A 21,415-nucleotide genomic window follows, 5' to 3' on the forward strand; every position below is an offset into this window, starting at 1 on the left:
GCTGATTTAATGTTACACAACAGACAAAAGTTGAGATGAACTTTCTGCCAGCAAATTTTGACTTTGGCAGACAAATCGCACTCCCGGGGTTGAATTGAGAGAGGCTTTTTCAAGACTTTCTATTGGGTCAATCATTTTGTAGAAAAAAAAAAAAGCGTCGATTGACCGACAGGATTGATTTGCCAAAATCTGTGAACTGAACAAATTTGGACTTTTGTTTTTTTTTTTTCGTTTGGTTGGAGCTTTCAAGCAACTCCATCCAGGGGAATAAAAAGAAGTAAACCTTTCAGCTGTGGCGCTCTAGTACTCGAGCTGAAAAGAACGTCACGGGGGGCCAAGTGACTTTATTTGTCTTGCGGCGACTTAGCTCAGTGCGCTACTTGTCTGTCCCATTTGTTGGCAGGTGTAAGTTTATTCCGGAACCAAGAACACACAAAAAAAAAACCGCAATTCCCAGCGCCGTCACTGGCGCTTTGCTGATGTCTCTCAAATCTTCCAACGGCACTTAAACTAACTCTGCGTTTCCAATCGTTGGCTGAATGTGCGACAAAGCTAATTGAACGACTACAAATTGCAATTTTAGCGCTTCACGCTCCTCCGACGTGAGCACGTTGTTCGATTTTTGTTTTGGCAGTTGGGGGATCCAATTTGTCTCTTCTTTCCAGAACGGAAATACGAAGGTTGCGTAAACGTGGTAGTGACGAGAAAGGACACGGCCCGGCGCGGCCCTCTGGCTTTTCTCTCCCTTGTGAGATTTTATTTTTCTCCCATTGGAATTCAAATCACTTCCCTTCCTGTCACCTCCACTAATCCCGCTCGGTAAAATTGGAGCACCGCTGACGAGCGCGGTGAATTAAGGCTTATTCTCTGAGGATGGAAAATAAAAGCGAGCGCCCGGGACACGGCTAACCTCTCCCACTTACTGCTGTGTCGTGCGTTTAATGATACTTTGTCGCCGCTGTCTGCCACAATGCACGTCGCGCTTTTAAGTGATGAATGAGCTGGAGACTCAAAACGGCTGCACCACGAGATAAACTGTGCGGTAACATTTAGACGTTGCCCCAACGTTTGAATGCGACATGAAGAAAAAATACCATTGGAAAGCGCCCGATGACGGCAGTTGAGGGGCTCGAACTGGAGTCGCTCCACTGAACTGGAGGATGGTCACATGGGAGCCAGAAAGGAGAAACGATCATTTTGAGGAATGCGCTCCGCTTTATTGGGCCGGTGGGAAAGGCCGAGGCGGGGAGGGGGGTGGTGGGATCCGCTCTGGGAAAATCCTTTAAAATGAAGGAAAATAAAGGCGGAGCAGCTCCGCCAAATCCAGATCGACATTGAGGCTAAGCGAGCCAATTCCAAGGTCAGAAATGCGCAACAGTGCAGGGTACGGAGCCGAGCCTTTGGTGTAGTACTTGCGTTGTACTGCGACTCGGCTCTAGTGGATTTTCATGTGATGGAATGAAGAAGAAAATGGAGACCGTATTTTACGCACCTATTTCAAAACTTTTTTTTTCCCCCATGTATAAGGCGCACCACATTATAAGGCGCATAGAGTTGAGGCTGGGCTTATGTTATGCATCCATTAGATGGAGCTCCACTAAAGGCTCAATACTGATCCGTATATAAGGCGCACCGTCGGCTTTTTAGAAAATGAAAGACTTTTAGGTGTACCTTTTATAGAATATATATAAAATACGGTACTTATCAGTGACTTTCGACTGAATAGTTTTGTGGAACATTTTGACTTTTTAAATTTGTACTGTTAAGTTGTTTTGTGTCAAACTGCTTCATGTGCGTAATAATTACCGTAACATGCTGTGAGCAAAGCAATCGTTTTTGTTTTTGTTTTCTGAAAATGATAGCAGAATTTTGTCATCGTAACTTTTCAAGTGTTTGGAAAACTTTTCATGTTCATCTTGGAGAGGGAGAAGAGGACTTTTACTATGTGATTGTAATAAGTTGTCATTTCAAATTTACTTTCATATCCAAAAGCTACAACAAAAAGAGGAAGAAGGTCCTCTGGTTCCTCTCTATTGCCAACTTATCCCCAGCAATAAACGGAATTCTCTAACATTTCCAACCATTCGTTCATTTTTTTTTTTTTTTTTTTCAATGGCGCCGGTCAGATTTGCACTGAGATGGCCATTTTTCCAAAAATAGAGACAAATGTGACGTTTATGTAGCAAGCTGATGACAAACAAAACTCTGCTTGACAAGGTATTTCATTTTACGTTTACTTTTGCTATTTACTATGGCACAAAACACTTTGAAGCCCCACACATAAAGCGTTGAACAACTCCGGAAGCAATAAAATATGAATCTCGTCCAACTCTGTCGTACAAAGTAAATATGAAATACCAAATAGCACAACCCTGTCCAGGAAGCTGTCATCGTAGCCAATGAAATAGCCCCAAGCGTAAAAGTTGATATCAAATGATGTTGAGGAAACACAAAGCCGCAGGAGACGTTTTAATATGCGACAGTAATGAAAATCAGACTTTCATTGCCCAAAGAGATTGTATTTTTTATGTATTTTGTACTTCACTTCAAGGCTGCGAGATTTCATTTTTAAAATGTGCTAACTACAGTTTGCATAACCTTTTTAAAAACTAGTATTGTGAAGAAAAGTAAACAATGCAACTGATAGTTTAGTATCTGTTATTACAGATATATGTTTTATAGTATATTTTTTTCAACTATATTGACTTTAGTGGAGATTTTGTTTTATGGATGATCAAAATGTCATGACACAGAAAAATATTATGGTACCTGTAAACATATGTTCAACTGTGTACGACTGTAATTATGTACATGGGTAGATAAAACATATCACCGGAACGTTCCGCTTCCCAATTCAATAATGGCTGAGCAACTCGGACGTATGGACAGGAGCCACATTTAGTCAAACACCAACAAAATGGCGGCCAAAACAAGCCGCATCTTTAAACTGTTGTTAGAAATCCAACTCGTGTTGTAGGCAGGACACAACCTGCTGCCGGATGATTCATATGAAAGATTCAAACAAAAATCAAGATTATCCCTGTACTTGTGGCCCGTACATAAAGTGCTGTATTTTTCTCATCCGCCCTATGCTGCAGCGTTCCCGATTATTTGTTTAAATTAAAGCTCAGTTCGTCTTTCTAGGATGAAATGAGCGAACTGCCCACAGCCTCAAAGTCCACTTTTTTTTTTTTTTTTTAAATGAAAGTGTCCTTTTTCAAGTCCAGTTTATTTGTAAAGCCCTTTATCACAGAGTCTCCAAGAGCTTCCCGGGGCCAAAGATGACAAAGATTGACATCATCCTCTAATCTAACCTCCCCCCTAGTCTGGGGAGGGGAAAAACTCAAAATCCCAAACCTTAAGAAGCGACTGCAGATGGCGGCGACCAGGCAGCGGTGGATGGCAAGTGGGCAGCATTGAGCAGACTCTATGGTGCTGGTCTCACCCCCCGCCCCCCGGTCCTGGTCCACCTCCGATTTAGTCCCTGTTGATCTTTTGCAGAATCCATACAGCAACAGCTTCAGATTCGGTGATGGTTTCCCTATCCTGTTTCGAAGCAGGAGACTGAGTGGGGGGGGGGGAGAGAAGCGGCAGTAAAACAGGCCAACGTGTAATTTTAACAAAATGAGTGCGGCACACATTTCAACGCCACTGCTCAGTGATTCAAACCAAGTCGATGCATTATCACTGATGCATATCCAAAGTCTAGATAGACGTAGATTCTAGACTGCGAAGTGAAACGTTTGCAACCTTCATACTAACTAGAAGAAGAAGAAGAAAGCATGAGCAGAGTTGGCATTTATAACTTTGAGAAGTGAAGTTCCCACCCCCCCACCCCCCCACTGGCTCCTGGTTGGAATAGAAATAAGGATTACGGGAATTCCCACTAATCGTCTCTTTTCATCCCTCAGGTCATTTTTTTTTTTTTTTTTTTTTTTTTTTTGTCGGCCGGGTCGGGTTCTGCCACACGGAGACTATTACTGTTGATCACGGGGGAGGAAGCATAATCATATAGTACAATGGCGGAAACGACGGCGCGCTGCCACTGGGTCTCCATTTATACTTGGACGTGGCAACAATTATATATATTATGACAATTATATGGATTCGGGAGTATAATTATGAATTGGTTTCTTTCAATTCAACTTTTTCAAAAGAAACAATAAGTGCCATTCATTTTCACGGTACTTTTGTTGGATAGGTTTGCATGCACATCTAATTTGGATCGGTGGGGGGGGGGGATCTCAGATTCGAAAAACCAAAAGATTGATGATTGCGCTCGCATCAGATTGCCATCAGTCGATCATGTTGGCAGCTTTTTTTGTTGGCTGATGTTTAGAAATCGTTGCACGCACAAGCGTATGAATCGTTGAAACCAAGCAGGATCAATTGCGTTTAGTTTCTGAAAACATCACCAAATTCATTTAAATATGTCTCATGACCTTCCCCTCACATTCGCCAAATCGGAGAGTGCCGTCCGTCATGGACGCAGGCCCCGTGGGCGGGACCACAAATTCTTTGATTGCCGGAAGGTCAAAGGTTGAAAGCAGCAAAGCCATCTGTTGTTCATATTCGCCGCTTTTGAGCGACTGCCAGCTCATTGAAAGAATTTCATAATGCGGCCGCGCCTGCAGACGGCTAATATTGGCACTGAACCTGCGTTGTTGAAACAAGACGGGGAAACACATCAAGGTCGATTCCGCGCCGCTGCAAAAATGGGCATCCATAAATTTGAGTTGGGTACACAATGCCGACACCCTCTGTTGGCTTTCCCGCATTCTGCCGGCGATGTTTGGCGAATATATTTGGGAGGGTCGGAGCAGCAGAGCCCATCCGTCCATTTTACGAGCCGCTTATGGGGAAAGCCGCAGCCTATCCACGCTAACTTCCGGCGAAAGGCGGACGACGCCCTGAACTGGTCGCGGGACGGGGGGAATCGACAAATAAATGAAGAAAAACGACAGGAGCCCACAAACGGAAGACGGGAAAGGACAGACTGAATTGTCCACCAATATGGATGCATATATGTCATACATGTGAATGAGGGAGGGAAATGGATTGGACCCTGGACTGGATTGGTGGTGGACTTGGTGGCGGCATCTCCGTGGCACCTCTCGCTGTGGTTGGTTCCCCCAGGCTGTCTTGGGACTATCGGATTAGGGTTCGGGTGAGGACTCTTGCTGTGTTTCCTTACAAAAATCCTTCATTGCTCAATTTCTCTTAACATCTTCTTTGCAAACTTTCAAATTTTCGGCGAGACGTTTTAGCGGAGTGGCGTGTCACTCAGGAGAGAGTGCAGTGTGACAAATGCACTCGAGGGAAGAATATTTCCCACCAAATTGGATTTCTTTTCCTTCGGGCATGCAGAGCAACCACACGGTCCTCAGTGGCCCACGCCGAAGTAATGAAACGTTGATAAGCCGCAGACGAACGCGTCGCCAGCAGGGACGGCGGACGCAAAGCAAAGCGATAGTTGACCGCTGGAAACATTTTGCTGCGCGAATCTGTGACGTCGGCACGATGGACGCGCAGAGAACTTCCACCCCCAGCCGAGAAGACGCATACTGTGACGGGAATTCAAGAGAATGGCTGCATAATTGCCCTCAAAGGTCAAAACGGGCCATGCTGGCAGGGGAGTTGACATGCCCCCCCCCCCCCCATCACAACTGCCATTTTCTTCTCGGCAGACGTGATGACTTTGTCAGGCTTGCCTGCCGCCGTTCAAGCACAGAGCGGCAGAAAAAGCCTTGAGATTTTTGCCACTTTGGCTCACCGGAGCGCCTGGTCTCACTGGGTACACTTAAACCCTCAAGCCGTTTTCTTTGGTTTTGTTGGTCTTCTCAAAAGATGCGACCGTCATCTTGATTGGAACTGGTGAAACTTTTGTTTTCAACCTCAAATGAGATTTGCTTTCTCTGCATTGAGTACGTAGGGCACCCGGATCAAACTCATTTCTGTTGGAGTTACGATTTCCCCAAGAGGGCCGTTATGACTGTGAAACCATGAAAATCTTTCGACTCATCATATTTACACGTGGAATTTGAGCTAGTTTTGGAAAATCAGAAATCAAAGGTAACGGGTTTTGGAACTATGGCTGGTGTTTGGGCACACAGGAATCCTTGCAATAGCTCAACGTTATCATTTGTGACATGACAATTTTGAAATTTTGGAACAGATTTTAATACAAATCATAGAAGTTGATATGGGCCAGACAAAATCATGCAGCAGGCTGGATCTGGCCCCCCGGGCCCTGAGTTTGGCACCTGTGACACAGGGGCTAGGCTATAAAAACAATATTTGAAATTTCTCGGATGAACTCTCTTTGTTAGGAGCAAGAACCGCGACCGGAACAGGGAAGGGTAAGAACAGAAGAATCGAAAAACTCACCTGAAAATCGGCAATCGGCAAAAACTCAAAGTTGCCATCAGGTCACCGTTGAAGACCTTTGAACAATAAAATCGTGGAAAAAGGAAATCAAGGTGACGATAACGGAGCAGAGAAGTAACATCACGTGTTTTTGTCGACCCTCCACGAGCAACTGAGAAAACGACAAGCTGGAAGCGCTTTTAATGCCCGACTGGCCGCTTGAGCAAAAGTGATTTCCCGTCCTAATTCCTCCCCGCTTTTTATATTTATGCGCCAGCGCAGCTATTTAGCGGACGGCGCTCACTTGTTATTTTACACTCCTGAGGACGGTGGCGGCATTAAACTGAAATGGAGCGAAAAGTGACCCGCTCGGAGTGAGAGAGGAAAATAATGTCGCGGAGCGCCGGCAATGTCACGCTTTGTTTCCGCAGCGCCGCCGTGATAAATTGCACTTTAGCAAAGTTGTCCTCTTGCCTTGTTCCCGCCATTGCTTTGATTTCTCTCATGCGGGCGCATCGACGCCGCACCTTGTCAAATCTGGTTCCCCTCATCAAGAAGTGACTTCCCCCCCCCCCCCCCCACACTTAAAGTTTATCATCAATTTTTCTCCAAAGACGTGAATTCTTTCCCTGCCTACACACGCATAACAGTAGAAGTAATTCCTGACATTTTAAATCATGCTGAGAGGAGAAAAGATCACCGGCAAACATTTCCGTAAACATGCTGCATTTGATCATTTTGCGTTTCTTTCTGCAATATGTTCCCCAGTCGCAGGATATTTGCGCAAACTCCGTGTTGTTGTGCGTTGTAATGTTGTTGGGTTTTTTTTTTTTTTTTTTTTTTAACAAGATGTGTCTCTTTTGAAGACTTCAAACTGCAACTCGTCGGCCAACCGCGACTTTCTTTGCTTTCTTTACCTTGCGAGCGTTGCCTATTGCGACGTATTTTTCTTTTTTTCTTTTCCCCATTTCATTCAAAGTGTTTGCTTCTCGGTGCCAGCGTGAGCTCTTCTGGACCAGCTGTGATAATGAAACACCGACTTCTATTTAATCCTTCCTTTTGACTCCTTTCACTTGATAATTTACGTGAGAGGAGGAGGGGGGGGGGGCAAAAAGCCCAAACGCAGGCCCAATGCTCTGAAGTAACCAGAATGAAGGTTCAAAAGTTTCCCAAATGCTGATAAAATACACGGACTAAATTGTAGTTATCATCATTTTGCAGGACGTAATGGAAGGAGGTCGAGGTTAAGGTTAGGGGCAATTTCTCCAAGAACTGCGGTTTAATCCGAATTTTAGCATAAATGTGCTTTTAATAACGCGCCAGATCTCGCAATGCGTTTGAAATCCGACCTCATCTCCTCGAGCGCAGTCTCGGCGAGGCCGCGTCCCTCGGATGGCCGATCGGCTCTCGGCCTCGGGCGCAAAAATTGCCATTCTTCAACCCTTCAGAAATGATGTAAATCCTCCGCCGGCAGAGAAATCGCCGTTTGCGTGAAGCGATTGGAGTGGAGCAAATGTCTGGTTTAAGCACCCGCGGGTTTGCGCTCAGTCTGCCAGATCCGACCCGGGCTGACCTCAGAACTGCCCGTCGTGCCATCTCAATTCCGGACTGTGTCGGAAAGTTTCCCTTGTGCGCTGATCTTGACCACAACTGTTGGAGGCAAACAAACGCGCGAGCAAAGCAAAACCTGATCATGTTTCAGTCTTCGTGGGCTGACTGCAATGTGAATTTGAAGTACCGAACCGACTTTTGTTTTGTTTTGTTCTTTTTGTAGATGAGAGTATTTTGGTTCAAGCGTACGTCGTACAGACGTTGTCTGGTCCTGCCTCACTCGCTGACATCTGGATTTGGGGCTTGTTTTTCCTTCTTTTCTCCAACCGGGTTTTCCCTTGGCCAGATGGGACCAGAAGATTCGCTGATTTTAATCAACTTTGGGCCTGTGAGGCGCTTTTGTGATGAAGGGCTTCGTAAATAAACCCGACTTGAAAGTATCCAAAAGCCCCCCCCCCCCGCAACTCATTGATCCACGAGATTCTCAGCATTCCTCTGCTCGACTGTTAAAAATGCGGCGCAGGACGAAACGATCAATAAAAATGTTTTGATAACCCGCTTTTAGAGAGTACTTCCATTTTGTCCTTCAAATTTGCGCTTACAGCCCCACTGACATCAAAATCCGGATTTTTAGTATGTTTTTAAGCCGGAATGGACCCATCCGTTGATTTTTGACATATGGCTTTTTGTAACTCCCGACGTGAAAATCCTCTTGAGCGATTCGTTATGGAGAAGAAGCCGAAAGTGACGTTATTTGCAGACGTCCACTCGGGCGAGTTTGTGTGCTCTGTACCAGTTTTACCTGCGAGAAGGTACAGTAGCTCTTTGTTCCTTCGCGTTCGCCGAAATGCCGGCTCGCTGTATTGCTGGATATTGTTCGAACGCTCGGGAGGATGGATTCATTCTTCATGCGTTTCCCAAAGACCCGATTTGTTGTGAAAAATAGACTGCACAAGTGCAAAGGATGAGCGCTTTGTGGGTTCAAAATAGCAGCTAGGTGTGCATAGAGCTATTAAAAAAAAATAATAATAGTTGGGGGGGGGGACATAATCCTTCTTTCGGTTAGGGTTTTACTACTCGGTTAACTTGACTTACAACTGCCAGCCAATGGTTTTCCAGTTGCGTGGTCATATATATATATATATATAATATATATATTATATATATATATATATATATATATATATATATATATATATATATATATATATATATATATATAATTTTTTTTTTTTTTTTTGCTTTATGTTGTCAGATCAAATATTAGTTACAAGTGATATGCCGCAGCTCAAATGAAATAGAAAATAAGTCATGTTTATTTGGGGGGGTGGATTAATGGTATTTCAAATCGTTTCAGTGGAGAATATTCATTTGTAACATGAGTACATTTCGTTTGAACCTTGGTCACGGAATTAAACTTGTATGTCAAGGTCCCATATTGTCACTACACTGTAACAACAACGTGTTGTCAAAGAGAGGAGATATATTTGCAAGAAGAGAGAATAAGAATAAGAAGAGCAGGTGCCGAGCGAGAGAAGGGGAGGATGGAGACGCTCATCTGGATTCTATCGAGCATTCGCGTCTCGGGCTTTGCGGATGGCGGGCGGCATCTCCTTCTTATAAACACGCCGCTAATGCTAAATAGGCTACTCATTTATTTATTTATGTCTTTTTTTTTTTTTTTTTTTTTTGCTGGCCTGGTAGCATAACAACACGAACACGGGCAGGTTTCAGGAATAGCTTTCCAACAATAAATAAGTAGAAGGAAAACAGGAGTCGCGTCAATACTATCAAAAGTAATTAGTTTGGACCGGGCGAGGAGCCTTGCGGAATACCTGAAGCGGCTCTTCGAAGTGTGCAGCGCAACGCGAATCTCACAAGGGTTTCGTCTCGTTTGCCCACGCTAAGATCGTCAAACGCGCGTCGTGACGAGCGGAACGCATCAATGAGAGTTTACAGTAACTGGAATATTCGTGCAGCCAAATAGAACCACCCCCCCCCCCCCCCGAGAAAAAAAAAACCAAACAAACAGCTGACATCCTCATTGTTTGTTCGTTTCGTGTTGAGGAAACTCGAGCTGATGAAGCAGCAGCGTTGGCGTCGGCGGCGTAATTGAATGCATACATTTATTTGCACAGAGGAGGCCCAAACGAGGTAGGGGCGCACGAGATGAGACAAAAGACCAGAAAGAAAAGGCGAGTCGAGTGGTGTGGGGGATTGGCAGCAAATGCACCGTCGGGATGACGTGGGGCTCCGTGACGGCGACGACCACCTCGGGGATGCGCCAACTTCTCAATTAGGAGCACATTGACGGAGGGAAGACAAAAGATAGCCACGCGTCCTTCTCGCTCAATCGACGGACCTTTCCTCATGTGGATCAACTGTTTGTTTGTCGTTGCTGTTGTCCTTTCTCATTGGGCATGATTTCCATTTAGCATTGGCCTCGCAGTTCTGAGGTCCCGGGTTCGATCCTGGACCAGCCCGTGTTCTCCCCCGTGCCTGCGTGGCTTTTCTCCGGGTACTCTGGTTTCCTCCCACATTCCCAAAACATGCAAGATTAATTGGAGACACTAAATTGCCTCAAGGTGTGATTGCGAGTGCGGCCGTTTGTCTCGATGTGCCCTGCGATTGGCTGGCGACCAGTTCGGGGTGTGCCCCGCCTCCTGCCCCTTGACAGCTGCCATAGGCTCCGGCAAGTCCCATGACCCTTGTGAGGATAAGCGGTTAAGAAAATGGATGGATGTGTAAGTCCAGTGAATGTCTGCAAATAATCCACTCCAAAGCATTCCGAGGAAATCACAATGCCCCATTTTTAGAAACGACTTCTCACGTGGTCTTTGGGGGCTCCCCCTTGGCCATGTTGCTGACCCCCAATTTTAAAGTCTTCAATTCACCTTTTCAAATGTGAGGAGAAGAACTCTCCACTTTTTTTTTTTTTTTGGCCTCCTTATTTGCATATCTTTATGGTCGATCTTTTCTCTCGGAACCCAACAAAACACCGATTTGGACACATTTCCAGGGCGACGTCAATCATTCCATTTGGGTTGAAATGTCCGAGAAGTTCCGTCCCAAATAAAGACATTTCTCATTTGTCTACTTTTTCCGCTCACTCCTACCTGTGACCCAGAAAAAGTTGGTTTTTTTTTTTTTTCGAAAGGGGGGGAAAGGCGGCATACTTAGACGTACGCGGTAAGTCGCACTTGTTTACTTTTTGCTGAAGTTTTCCCAGCATCCGTAACACAAACTGTGCAGGTTGAATAGCAATATGGAATGTGATTTGAGTTCAGCCGAAGATCCATATTTCTCTCGCTCTTAAAATCACTGCTACCCGACAGAGAGGAAAAAAAAAAAAAATGCTTCCCGGAAGGTGCAAGCAGCAATAAAATGAGGCCACCTTCATAAAGCGGAATTAAAAATAATGAAAAAAATATCATAAGACACAAAGAAGCAGAATATTTCTGCTGCCTTCTGCAAAAATAACAACAACAAAAAAACCGACATCAAAACACAACCAGGCGGATTATTTATTTATTTATGTTTTCAACGCAAATTTCGTCAAGCTTGCCTTTCTTGTACCCGGTGCAACAAAATGTTGCTCCCGATATTGTGGAAGGAATAACATCCATCCGTTTTCTGAGCCGCCTATCCTCACGAGGGGCGCGGCAGTGCCAGAGCCAATCACAGCTGTCAACGGGCAGGAGGCGGGGTACACCCTCAACTGGTCGCCAGCCAATCGGGGGGCAATTTTAGACACTGCAATGAATTTTGCAAGTTTTTGGGATCTGGGAGGAAACCGGAGTACCCAGAGAAAAGCCACGCAGGCACGGGGACAACATGCAAATTCCACATTTGGTCGTGACCTCCCGCACACAAGTGGAAGTGAAAAGCACAAAAGTCAACCGGAAGAGAACGGAACAGAAATCAAACGCGGCTTCCTCGAGCGCAAAAACTTGAAATGTAAAACGGTGCGCAGCAGAAGAAGGCATTCTGCGCTCTGCTCAAGACTTCGAATCACTCAAGTCCAACTTGAGGCGGAATCGCAAATGAAAACAAACGCAGCTAAGCTAACGTTAACCGCGAGGAACGCCAGTGAATCCATTTTGGAGATTTTTTTTTTTTTTTTTCTAGGGATCGTTTTCTCATTGTCGTGGTTTTTTTTTTTTTTTTTTTTTAAAGTGGACCCTTGGCAGGGTCTTGGTTTCATCTTGGTCTCGAGCTGTCTCGGATTTTAGTATTTACTCGGTGTGGACTCCCAAAGGTTTTGATCTCGTGCCGGTCTCGTGAGCTCCTGCGGTTTTCCGATTAATGTGCTCTTGAGCGCAACGCTGCAGACCTCTCAAATATTTACCGGCTGTGAAGCATCTCTCTTTTCACCAAGGACTGTTTTCTGCTCCTTTTGCCCGCAATGGCTTTTTAGTTCAGACAAACAATTGTCAGTTTGCGACTTCTGATGGCGTGCGGGTCGGACGAGCGGCACCTCAGCATCCAGACCGCGGTCGTATCGAATACAGATATGATTTGTGTCCACGTACGGAGGAGGCCAAGGCCAAATTTGAAAGAAAAGGGGGGGGAAAAAAAAAGGAATTTGTACCGCTCACAATGACAATGAAAAAAAAAATCAAAATTGACCTGTGATGTGAACGTAGAAAAGATTCAGTCATAAAGTGAAAAGATGAAGCAGATAAAAAAAAAAAAGCAGACAAAGGATGCAAGGCCGCAGAACGAGAACATAAAATACGGGACAAGAAGAAAAAGAAATGGATGAAAACACAAGACACATATTTCATCACTCTGCTTGATTCTTTGATGAGGTTCCACTTTGATTGCGCTCTTTGTACACGGTTTGTCCTCTTTGTCAACCCCCCCGACCGGGATTTTTATAGCGAGGCCACCAGCCAGCCCTCCACTTTCTCTATTAAAAAGCTCATAAAGACAATAAACATAACACAAGAATGAAATGCCAGGAAATATTCACGACTTGCAATGATTCTGATTACGAGCATCCAGTTTCGGGTCTGCTGAGCTCCGCGGATGTGTGTGTGTCTCATTGCAGGCGTAGGGTTGGACTCACTGCTGCCTTGCTTAACAACCGAGGGTAGCTTGAATCCAGCAGCCGTTCTTGCGTGACTCTCGAATCGGTAAGCTCTGTTCCACGCATGCGTCCGTTTTCCACGGTCGCCTCTTTATTTGTGTGGTCCCCAGCCGGCCTCCCGCCTCGAACCCGAACCAGGACCCACCGGAACTCTGCAAACGGAGGGTTAGGGATCACCTCGCACCTCGCCGGGACTCTCTGCCCCCCCCCCCCACAGAACCTCCTTGCACTTGCCTGTAATGAAGACCTCATCAGCCTACCCGCTATTGAACATTCCTTTCTGCATTTGGGTCTTCCTCAGTACCAGAACCGTGGTCTTTAAGGATCTGGGTTTGAATCTTGGCGCTGACCTCTTCATTGCTTACGATGTTTTCTCTCGGTAGTGGCAGCTTCGTGGCACAAACAGAAAAAGTGAAGGGGGGGGGGAAATATGGAATGTTAAACTGCTGGTAAGATTTCAATGTAGCCTCACTTGACCAGTGACCCCCCCCCCCAACGAAGTCACGCCACTGTCGCTGATGTGTTGCTCAAAATCGCATGCCATTCTCAGTCGTGAAGATTAGAGAATATATTTCCAGCTTCAATGAAATCGCAGCGCTGGCAACCGTAAGCTAGCATTAGCGGTGTAAACGAGCTGACGTTAGCCACGCCTGGAACGTTGCTCGTGACGTGAAATGTTTTTGGGTTGGACTTTTATCTCATGGAACTTACAATGAATTAAAACTCAAAGAGACGGGATTAGCGCACCGATGCGGCAGAAATGTTGATGATTCCACATCACTTGCAAGCGATCCCTCTGGTTGCTAGTTTTGGCAAGTTGTTAGCAAACAAGGGATTTTTTTTTTTTTTTTGCAGAGGGTCGATATGCCAAAATAGTTAACAAAGCTCCTGAAACCCGAGTTAATGTGTTCGCTTGAGGCTGCTGAAGGGGTGGGGGGGGGGTGCCCGCAAATGCACAGCAAATCATTGAGACCTCCTTCGTCAGGCTCTGCTTGGTTGTTCTTCCTCGAGTGCGGTGGTTCATTTATTTATTTCCTTCAAACACAACAAGATCCAAACTTCCTCTTCTTACAGCAGTGAAAATGTCACTTAATATGTCATAAACTGTCATTTTGCAAGCTAACTATTAAAGAAGGTAAGCATCAGAAATGCCACTTTGACAAATTTATTGAACGCAGCGATGTTTTAGTACCCGAATGAATACTTTCAGGCATTTTTTTTTCAACTCACGTTTATTCAAGAATCTGAAAACTGTGACCTTGAAGTGTGCAGCGACAAATGTTTGTCACTTCAACTCTATGCCGGGACTGGAATGCTGTAGATCGTGACTCCAGTCTCGAGACTGTCTAGACTCTCTCGAAGAACTGGTGGTCCGGTCTGGTCACATTGGCGCGCATGTGCAGGCGGCAACGCACTCAGGTGCCGCACGATTGTGTGTGTGCAATTTCCTCCCACGGCAAATGTGAGCGCTACACATGGCTGCACTTTGTAGCGTGTCAGCAACACGCTTGTGCACAGACACACACACACACTCGTACAGTTGCAAAGGCTCATTTTTTTTTCACAGCTTAATGTCTCTGTCGTATTGCCAGTGGCGATGGGCACATTGCAAGAAAGATTTGATCTTACGGGAGGGCGGAAGCTAAAAAGCTACAAGGTTAAGCGAGTAAAGAGGTGCATATCGGTGGGGGGGATAGTTATCAACAGTCCGGGATGAAAATCAATCCAATTATACACAAAACTCAGGTACTGTCTTTTTTTTTTTTTTTTTTTTTTTTTTTTCTAGACACGTTTGCTGCAGCTATCAAAGTGCAAAACCTCGCAAAGCATGTAGAAGAAAACGTCTGCGCCGTCAGCCGACTCAAACCCGAGCAAATCCGCCGTTTGTACTTTCTCACTCAAACAAGATGGAGAAGAATAAACACAGGAAACGACATTTGAAGACACAAACAACAAAAAGGTGTCTCCAAAATGTCACGCAATCTCCGTGATGCCGAAAATCTAAAGCTGGCGATTGGAATGCAGCGCTAACGAGGTACGATTGGTTCTCCGTATCCACAATCTGCAGTGGGAACAAAAAAAGAACCCGAGCGGGCTGCGTCGCCTTATCATGCAGAAGGCCTCCGTAAGATTTTTATGTCAACAGCAGCTCAAATGGCAAAATCCCCTTTGGGATGCAGTACAGCTGCAAAGTCCAACCTCAGAATGAGAATCAACTTTATTGGCCGAGTGTGCATCCGTCGTCGTCGTCCTCCCGCAGACTGCAATCTTAACACGAATGCTTCATGGGAAACGCGATGGAGAGACTCGCAGGTGCTTGCAGCATAAGGACCCTTCCTTGGAAGTGAATTTGTGCCACCAGGATTTCAAGCAAAAGAATTTTGCAACACGTGTACGGGAGAGAGATAATATAACTGCCCTGTCGTCCATGTTTAATAAAGTCCAAATTTGGAGTTCAAAAGTTTCAAGTTCATACTTGGGAATAAATGTCTTCATTTCATGGCCCAAACTGTTAAAGCGTTTGGCGTAAAATGAGCAGAGCGAGACGTCAAATCATCGACACCTCATTTGTTCTGCCACTAATGTAGTGGAGGAGCATCTTTCATGTGTAGAGGATCTTTGACGCGTGCTTTCGTTAGACGAAGTTTAGCTATTTACCGTTTTTTTTTTTTTTTTTAATTCAGCTTTAAAGGTTTCAGCCTTGTAACATCAAGTATTAGTACAGAATATTTACAAGCACGAGTTTGAGGTCCACGGCGTTTTTGTTTGAATGTGGAAAATTGTGATTATTCTCACTAAACATAACTCATGCATGTGTGCTGCTGCTGCATAGGGCAGCTACTTTTGTTTTACGCATTGTGGTTAAATATGTTTTTCTGTCTTTTCAGCGTGATATCAGCACAAAAGACCTCCATGAAACAAGAAAAGATCGTCACGTGTAAGTGAGCAGTTTTCTGTATTAGTTCACTTGGATGTCGAACCTCACAGAGGCGACGTGTCGTGTGGACAGTGCAACAACATTTCAAGGCATATCTTCTTTGTCCTCTGCAAAGAAAGGGGTGGTATTAGTGCTGAGACCACCCAGTGGGCAACGTGCACGCACCAGAAGAAGTGGAACAATGTCCATTGAATTGAAGCAAAAAAAACCCCAAAACAAACTCTATAGCGCTCTTAGTTACTCTGTCATATTAAAGTGCGGCTTTTACATTTCTTTCAAGCAGTCAATAAACGTTTGCTGCCGATAACTGGGGGAAAAAGACAGCGTGCTAAAACTCTCACAGCGACCAACCTGTGTGGCGCGCTCGTCCGCACGATCGATGTTTGAAAGTGCGTTTGTCTCTTGTAAATACACTTCAGTGTCGGCACTTCAGAGCAGAAGACGACAGTTTTTTTTTGGGGGGGGGGGGGGGGAGTGCCAGGAAGATGTGAAAAACCCACAGGAGGAAATGAACGATTGGCGAGTCCGTTGTTGGGTGCAGAGGAAGCCCGCGAAGCATTTTGTTTGTGAGGCTGTTGGTTATACACGGCGGGGCTTGAATGACGAAGGATTTGTCCATGTTGATTGATTAGTGACATGATTGATGTTTTTTTTTATTCCATATTTATGCAGCCTCACATGGCCGAAGGGGAGGGGACCGAATGTGAGATTTTCCTGAATATGGGGATGTGGGGGACATGTCCCCTGCGTCCATGAAGGGTTTGACGCCAAATTTGACGTTTTTGGAGAATGTTTTCTGCTCTTTTGTGTTGCTTTTGGTCTTCGCAGGTCTGTTTTGTTGCACAATTGTGACCTTTGTTGCATTTTGATGACCTGTCTGAGCTGAGCTGCCGTCGCATTGGATTGGAAAGCGGGTCAGATTTGGAATTGTGGTGTTTACGTTGGTGTGGAAAAAAAATCAGATACATGTCACGTGAGGTAACCGCCCCCCCCCAAAAAAAAACAAACAAACAAAAAAAAAAAAAAAATTGGAACTGATCTGTAGTGTCAACGTCCAGTCGCCTTTGAGCTCTTTAATGTTGCAGATCCCGAACTAGATCCAAAGGACTCTAACCCTCAACTATTTATCGGTAAGCAAGTCCAAGCAGAAATGAGTCAGACATGCTCACTGAGACTGGTCAGGTTAGGCCTCATCAATACTTGGACCATATCGGAACTGATATTGATGAGGCTCATTGATTGATTGATTGCTTCTTTTTTTTTTTTTTCTCTCCCCTGACTCTGCCCATCACTTTTTTTTTTTTTTTCCCAATGGGCCAACCCAGCCATCTTGTTTATATAATAATGGATTTTCTTCTCAATGCGGTCAATTTTAGAGGAATGTAAAGTCGATGAATGATGGCAGAAATTCACACTTCCACCAAATTTTCATGGAGGCAAAGTTCTCCTCCTATTGTCAGGCAGTAACTGTTAACTCTCTGGAGATAATGATGATAATAATAATAGCACAATCTGGGCAGAGACATTTTACCCAGATTGGAGTGCAGATGGGTGTGGGTAATGTTTTATTTCTTTCTTTGTTTGTTTATTTTTTTTTTTTTTTTACAACCGTTGTGTCCCAGAATGGCGAAACAAAGACGGCAAAGTCCCAAGCCGATTGGACGGCAGCCTTTGAACGAATCCTTCAAGCTTCTACGTACTTGCATTGGTGTAAAATTGCCGCCAACCTTTGCGACGTCCTTCAAGGTTTTGCACTGGCATCAATTCTTGGGTCACATTCAGGAGGACAGACAAACAAGTGCAGATGAGAAATACCCAAAATCCCAAAGACAACGCAAGTCAGTCGACGTGAACTAAGACCGCCGCGGAGGAGTTTTAGCGACCCGTTCACTGCCATTGACGCCTCTCCGATTCAAATAGCCGTCTTAACACGGAGGACGGTGAATGCGTTTTAAGAGACAGATTTCATTTTTGTTTTCTTTACAAAAAGGTTGAAATGATTCCTTTTGTGGATTTTGTTCGTATTTAAGAGTGAAGCATCCCGACGGAAGGTTGGAACGGCGCCACAACGGACTTGCGCGTCATCTACGCTCAAATCTCTCGAGTCGTGCTCGGCTCTTTCGCGGGAATCTGTCCGACGCCGGCTTCTGCTGCCGCCTGATGAACGAGGAGCGATTTGGCCGCAATATTTGCCGGCCGCGGCCATCAGCGTGAAGATAATCGGAGATGGCTGACTTGTAAATAAACGGAAGGGGACGTCAGAATCTCCCAAATAAAGCACAGACCCGCACGCTGATGCGATTTTTTTTTATTTTTTTTCTTTTGGAACCTTAACAAGGACATTTGACAGCTCAGCAACATCCCTGCATCTTGTGGACTAAATGTCTACACACCCCTGTTCAAATCCCCAATTTCAAGTTGTGCCAGTTCAGGGTGCCTAAAGTCTTATTCAAACTTCTCTTCAACGAAATTCAGCAAACATCGGCAGCCACATTAAGTGTCTTTGATTAACCCAAAAGAAAGTTCGGATATTTTAGGAGGCTTTTCCTGTTTTTTTTTTGTTTTTTTTTTTTGAATTAACCCCTTTTGCTTTGTTCGTAATTCCTTCCTGATTAACGGAGGCCCTCGTTCCAATTTACAATAAACTAAATAAATAAGCTCCAATGCAGCTCAAGATGTTTCGCCGTAGCCGTAATTTCGTTTTCAATGTTGTGTGTGCGACAAAGCACATTTTGGGAACTGGTGGCAAAAAACGTTCAACCTCAGTTTCGATATACTGCAATAACACATAAGAAGATTACTTCCTTCAACTGAGCCGTACAAGTCCAAATAATTGTGGGAAAAGTTTTGAAATGATTTCCCTTGCCTTAACTGGATTTTACGTCTGAGAAGTGACATTTGAAGCGGGCTGTGCAGACATTTGAAGAACAACTCAACATGTCACCTTTTTCTCTTTCTCTTTTTTGGAATCTGTTCACGTATTGCATGTCGTATTAAATTCTTGCCAGCATTATGGGCTCCCCCCCCCCCCTGTCGTTGCAACTTCTTCTTGTAAAGGCTTGAAGCCTTTACGGCGTTGTTGCTTATCGTTATCAGTTTCCATGGTTACGTGTAAGGTTACGAGACTGACGTGACGACAGGATGAATACGTTCCTCCGTCCCGACTTCCGCGGAGGTCATTTAAAATCCTTGCTCTCGTCGCACAACTCACGTATTCCTTCTCCATATTTGATCCTGGCTGGATTCTAAGTGTTCTAAATGTCGTGAAGGTCGCGTGTTGGCGGCTTCATAACAAGATTGAAAAGATCGCCCTGGCGCTGCCACTGCAATGTAGCGTCATTTCCGGGCGACAAGCCGTGACTTTTTTCACACGCTTTCAACCCTGCAATTTATGCGGTGATATGGCTAATTTGTGCATTTTTTTTCCCCCTCACGGCCGCAAGGGGGTACTCGAGCGGGAGAGGCAAGAATGAGACCGGGGAATACATGTGGCGAGGAAGGGACTTTTACAGGCCCTGTTAGCGCTGTGTTACTGGCGCGTCTCCGTGATATTTACCGGTGAGTTTTATTTTAACCAGCCGTGTTAGGGTTACCGCTGGCGTGTCTTTTGTCAATATCTTGTTTGGGTTTCAATGTGGGTACTTGTGCCTTTTACACAGCTGCGGCGTATGTATGTACCAAATGAGGCTTATAACCAGGTGCGCTCTGTAGGCCGGGAATTACGGCAATGGGAAGGGGAGCCATTTTTCTTTTTTGTTGTTGTAGAATCACCACAGCATGATAGTTGTTGTCTTTATTTTGTAGGGCTGGGGGCGCAAACTAATATATCAATGTGTATTTTAGGATGTTGCATTTACAAACAAGCAGATTTAACATGAACAGAAGAGTTTTGATGATATAAAAGTTCTCTTGTAGTCTCTCAAAGTTGCTTGTAGGCCTGGGGTTAGTTGAGCTGCCTTCTTTTTTTTTTTTTTTTTTTGTCCCCCAGCCTGAGGTCACCTTACCCACAGTCCCCAATCTCCTGTGGGGTATGAAGTACCAAGTACTCGCCTCAGTACATGCGTTTGGAGAAATATGAGCGGACTTTGGTGAGACTAAATCTTGCATTTGGCCTGATTTGCTTGTCAAAGACTTCTTCCGTTCTTCAGCGGCTCTGAGTTAGTCGACACGTTGGTTTTGCTGCTCATCCTGACGGTTGACACCAGGCACGCGTGCCATTGACAACAAACTAATTGTGCACGTGTGGTTTCTGTTGCTCGCTGTGAATGTTGATTTGCTTTCTGCCGTGTTCCCTCTGTTTCCTCAAGTTTATAAAAAAAAAAAAAACTTTCGCGTGGAGCCATGTTGTGATCTATGGAACCACTGACATGCGGAGCTCCCAAGACGAACGGCTCCGACAACATTCATTTCCTCCCCAAAAATTAGAGCTTTGCGGCCGACGGCAACCAAAACAATCGGAATCCAGACAGCGGCGCGCGTCGGGATTTTCCTCTCGTTGCTCACTTGCCGCGTGAACTGCGGGATTTAAAGCCTCCCCGTCTGCGGGCTCTCTCACGCCTGATGCTCTTCTCATTAGCCGTCAGCAGATCAAGTCATTATTTGTCAGTAAACATCAGCCGGGTGAGTCCGGCGAGCAGCCGGACTGCATTTCTTATTTCGTCCCAATTTAGAGTGAAAGGAAGTGAGACGGAAACTAATTGCTACGGTCGGGTCCCGCTATAACCTTTATCTGTCCTCAAAGCTGCGCGTGCGTGCGTGCGTGCGTGGCCCTCGCCGCTTTCTCGGGCGGCTATTGATTAGTTTTCAGACCGAGCTGTTGGTTTACACTCCGCACAGATGAATTGATCCGGCTGCGGCGGGAGGCCCGACTTCCTCTTTGGACACCGCAGCTCATTCCCGCCGTCGTCTTACCGGGAAACGGACCGCGCGCTCGAATCGATTTTCCGTTGTCCATTTTGCCGAGCGAGCACAAGCCTAAAAATCTTTTTCCGCCTGCTCTTTGTTAATCACTTGACTTTTTTCGCTGCGCGCAGTTTTTTAAATGACAGGACAGACTCTGGCCTTTTGTTTCTCTTTAATGTCCTTTCTGGCCCAGTCCACATTCGTAACGTGTGGCTGCATTCAGACCACAAGATGAGGTGGCCAATCCCGGCCGATGACTTATTAAATCTGATCTTTTGATGCAGTCATTCCAAAAAACAAATGCGACTTCGACCGCCTCGCACGTGCGCACAAAACAGGACGTCACAAAGACGAGGGGCGGCGTTTTTTACGGAAGTACGCACGACCCCTCGCGTCGGTCTTGTCGCCGCATTTGTGACATTTAGAAGTATTTTGTGCATTCATAGCCAACATTTTCTTATAAAACAAGAATTCCAATGTACGTCACTGGAATTCATCGTCACTCTTTTTTTGTGGTTTCTGTGGTGTTGAACAATTGTGACAATTTGGACTGATTAACTGTATAA

The 21,415-nt window shown here is 45.2% G+C and overlaps 1 protein-coding gene across 11 annotated transcripts in view; it reads left to right on the plus strand.

Annotated features, from left to right (window-relative positions):
- spock1 (SPARC (osteonectin), cwcv and kazal like domains proteoglycan 1) overlaps positions 1-21,415 on the plus strand; it is a 120,297-nt gene that overhangs the window by 8,053 nt on the left and 90,829 nt on the right. For 2 of the 11 annotated variants that reach the window (XM_061835069.1, XM_061835063.1), the window contains exon 2: positions 15,898-15,947. Coding sequence is in view for 3 of the 11 variants with exons in the window: in XM_061835072.1 (XP_061691056.1) it covers positions 19,417-19,505 (89 nt within the window). In the remaining 8 variants the exon portion in view is untranslated. The other 9 variants (XM_061835068.1, XM_061835066.1, XM_061835067.1 and 6 more) reach the window with 9 other exon arrangements.

This window comes from Syngnathoides biaculeatus, chromosome 11 (assembly GCF_019802595.1).
Source record: "Syngnathoides biaculeatus isolate LvHL_M chromosome 11, ASM1980259v1, whole genome shotgun sequence".
Lineage (NCBI taxonomy): Eukaryota > Metazoa > Chordata > Actinopteri > Syngnathiformes > Syngnathidae > Syngnathoides > Syngnathoides biaculeatus.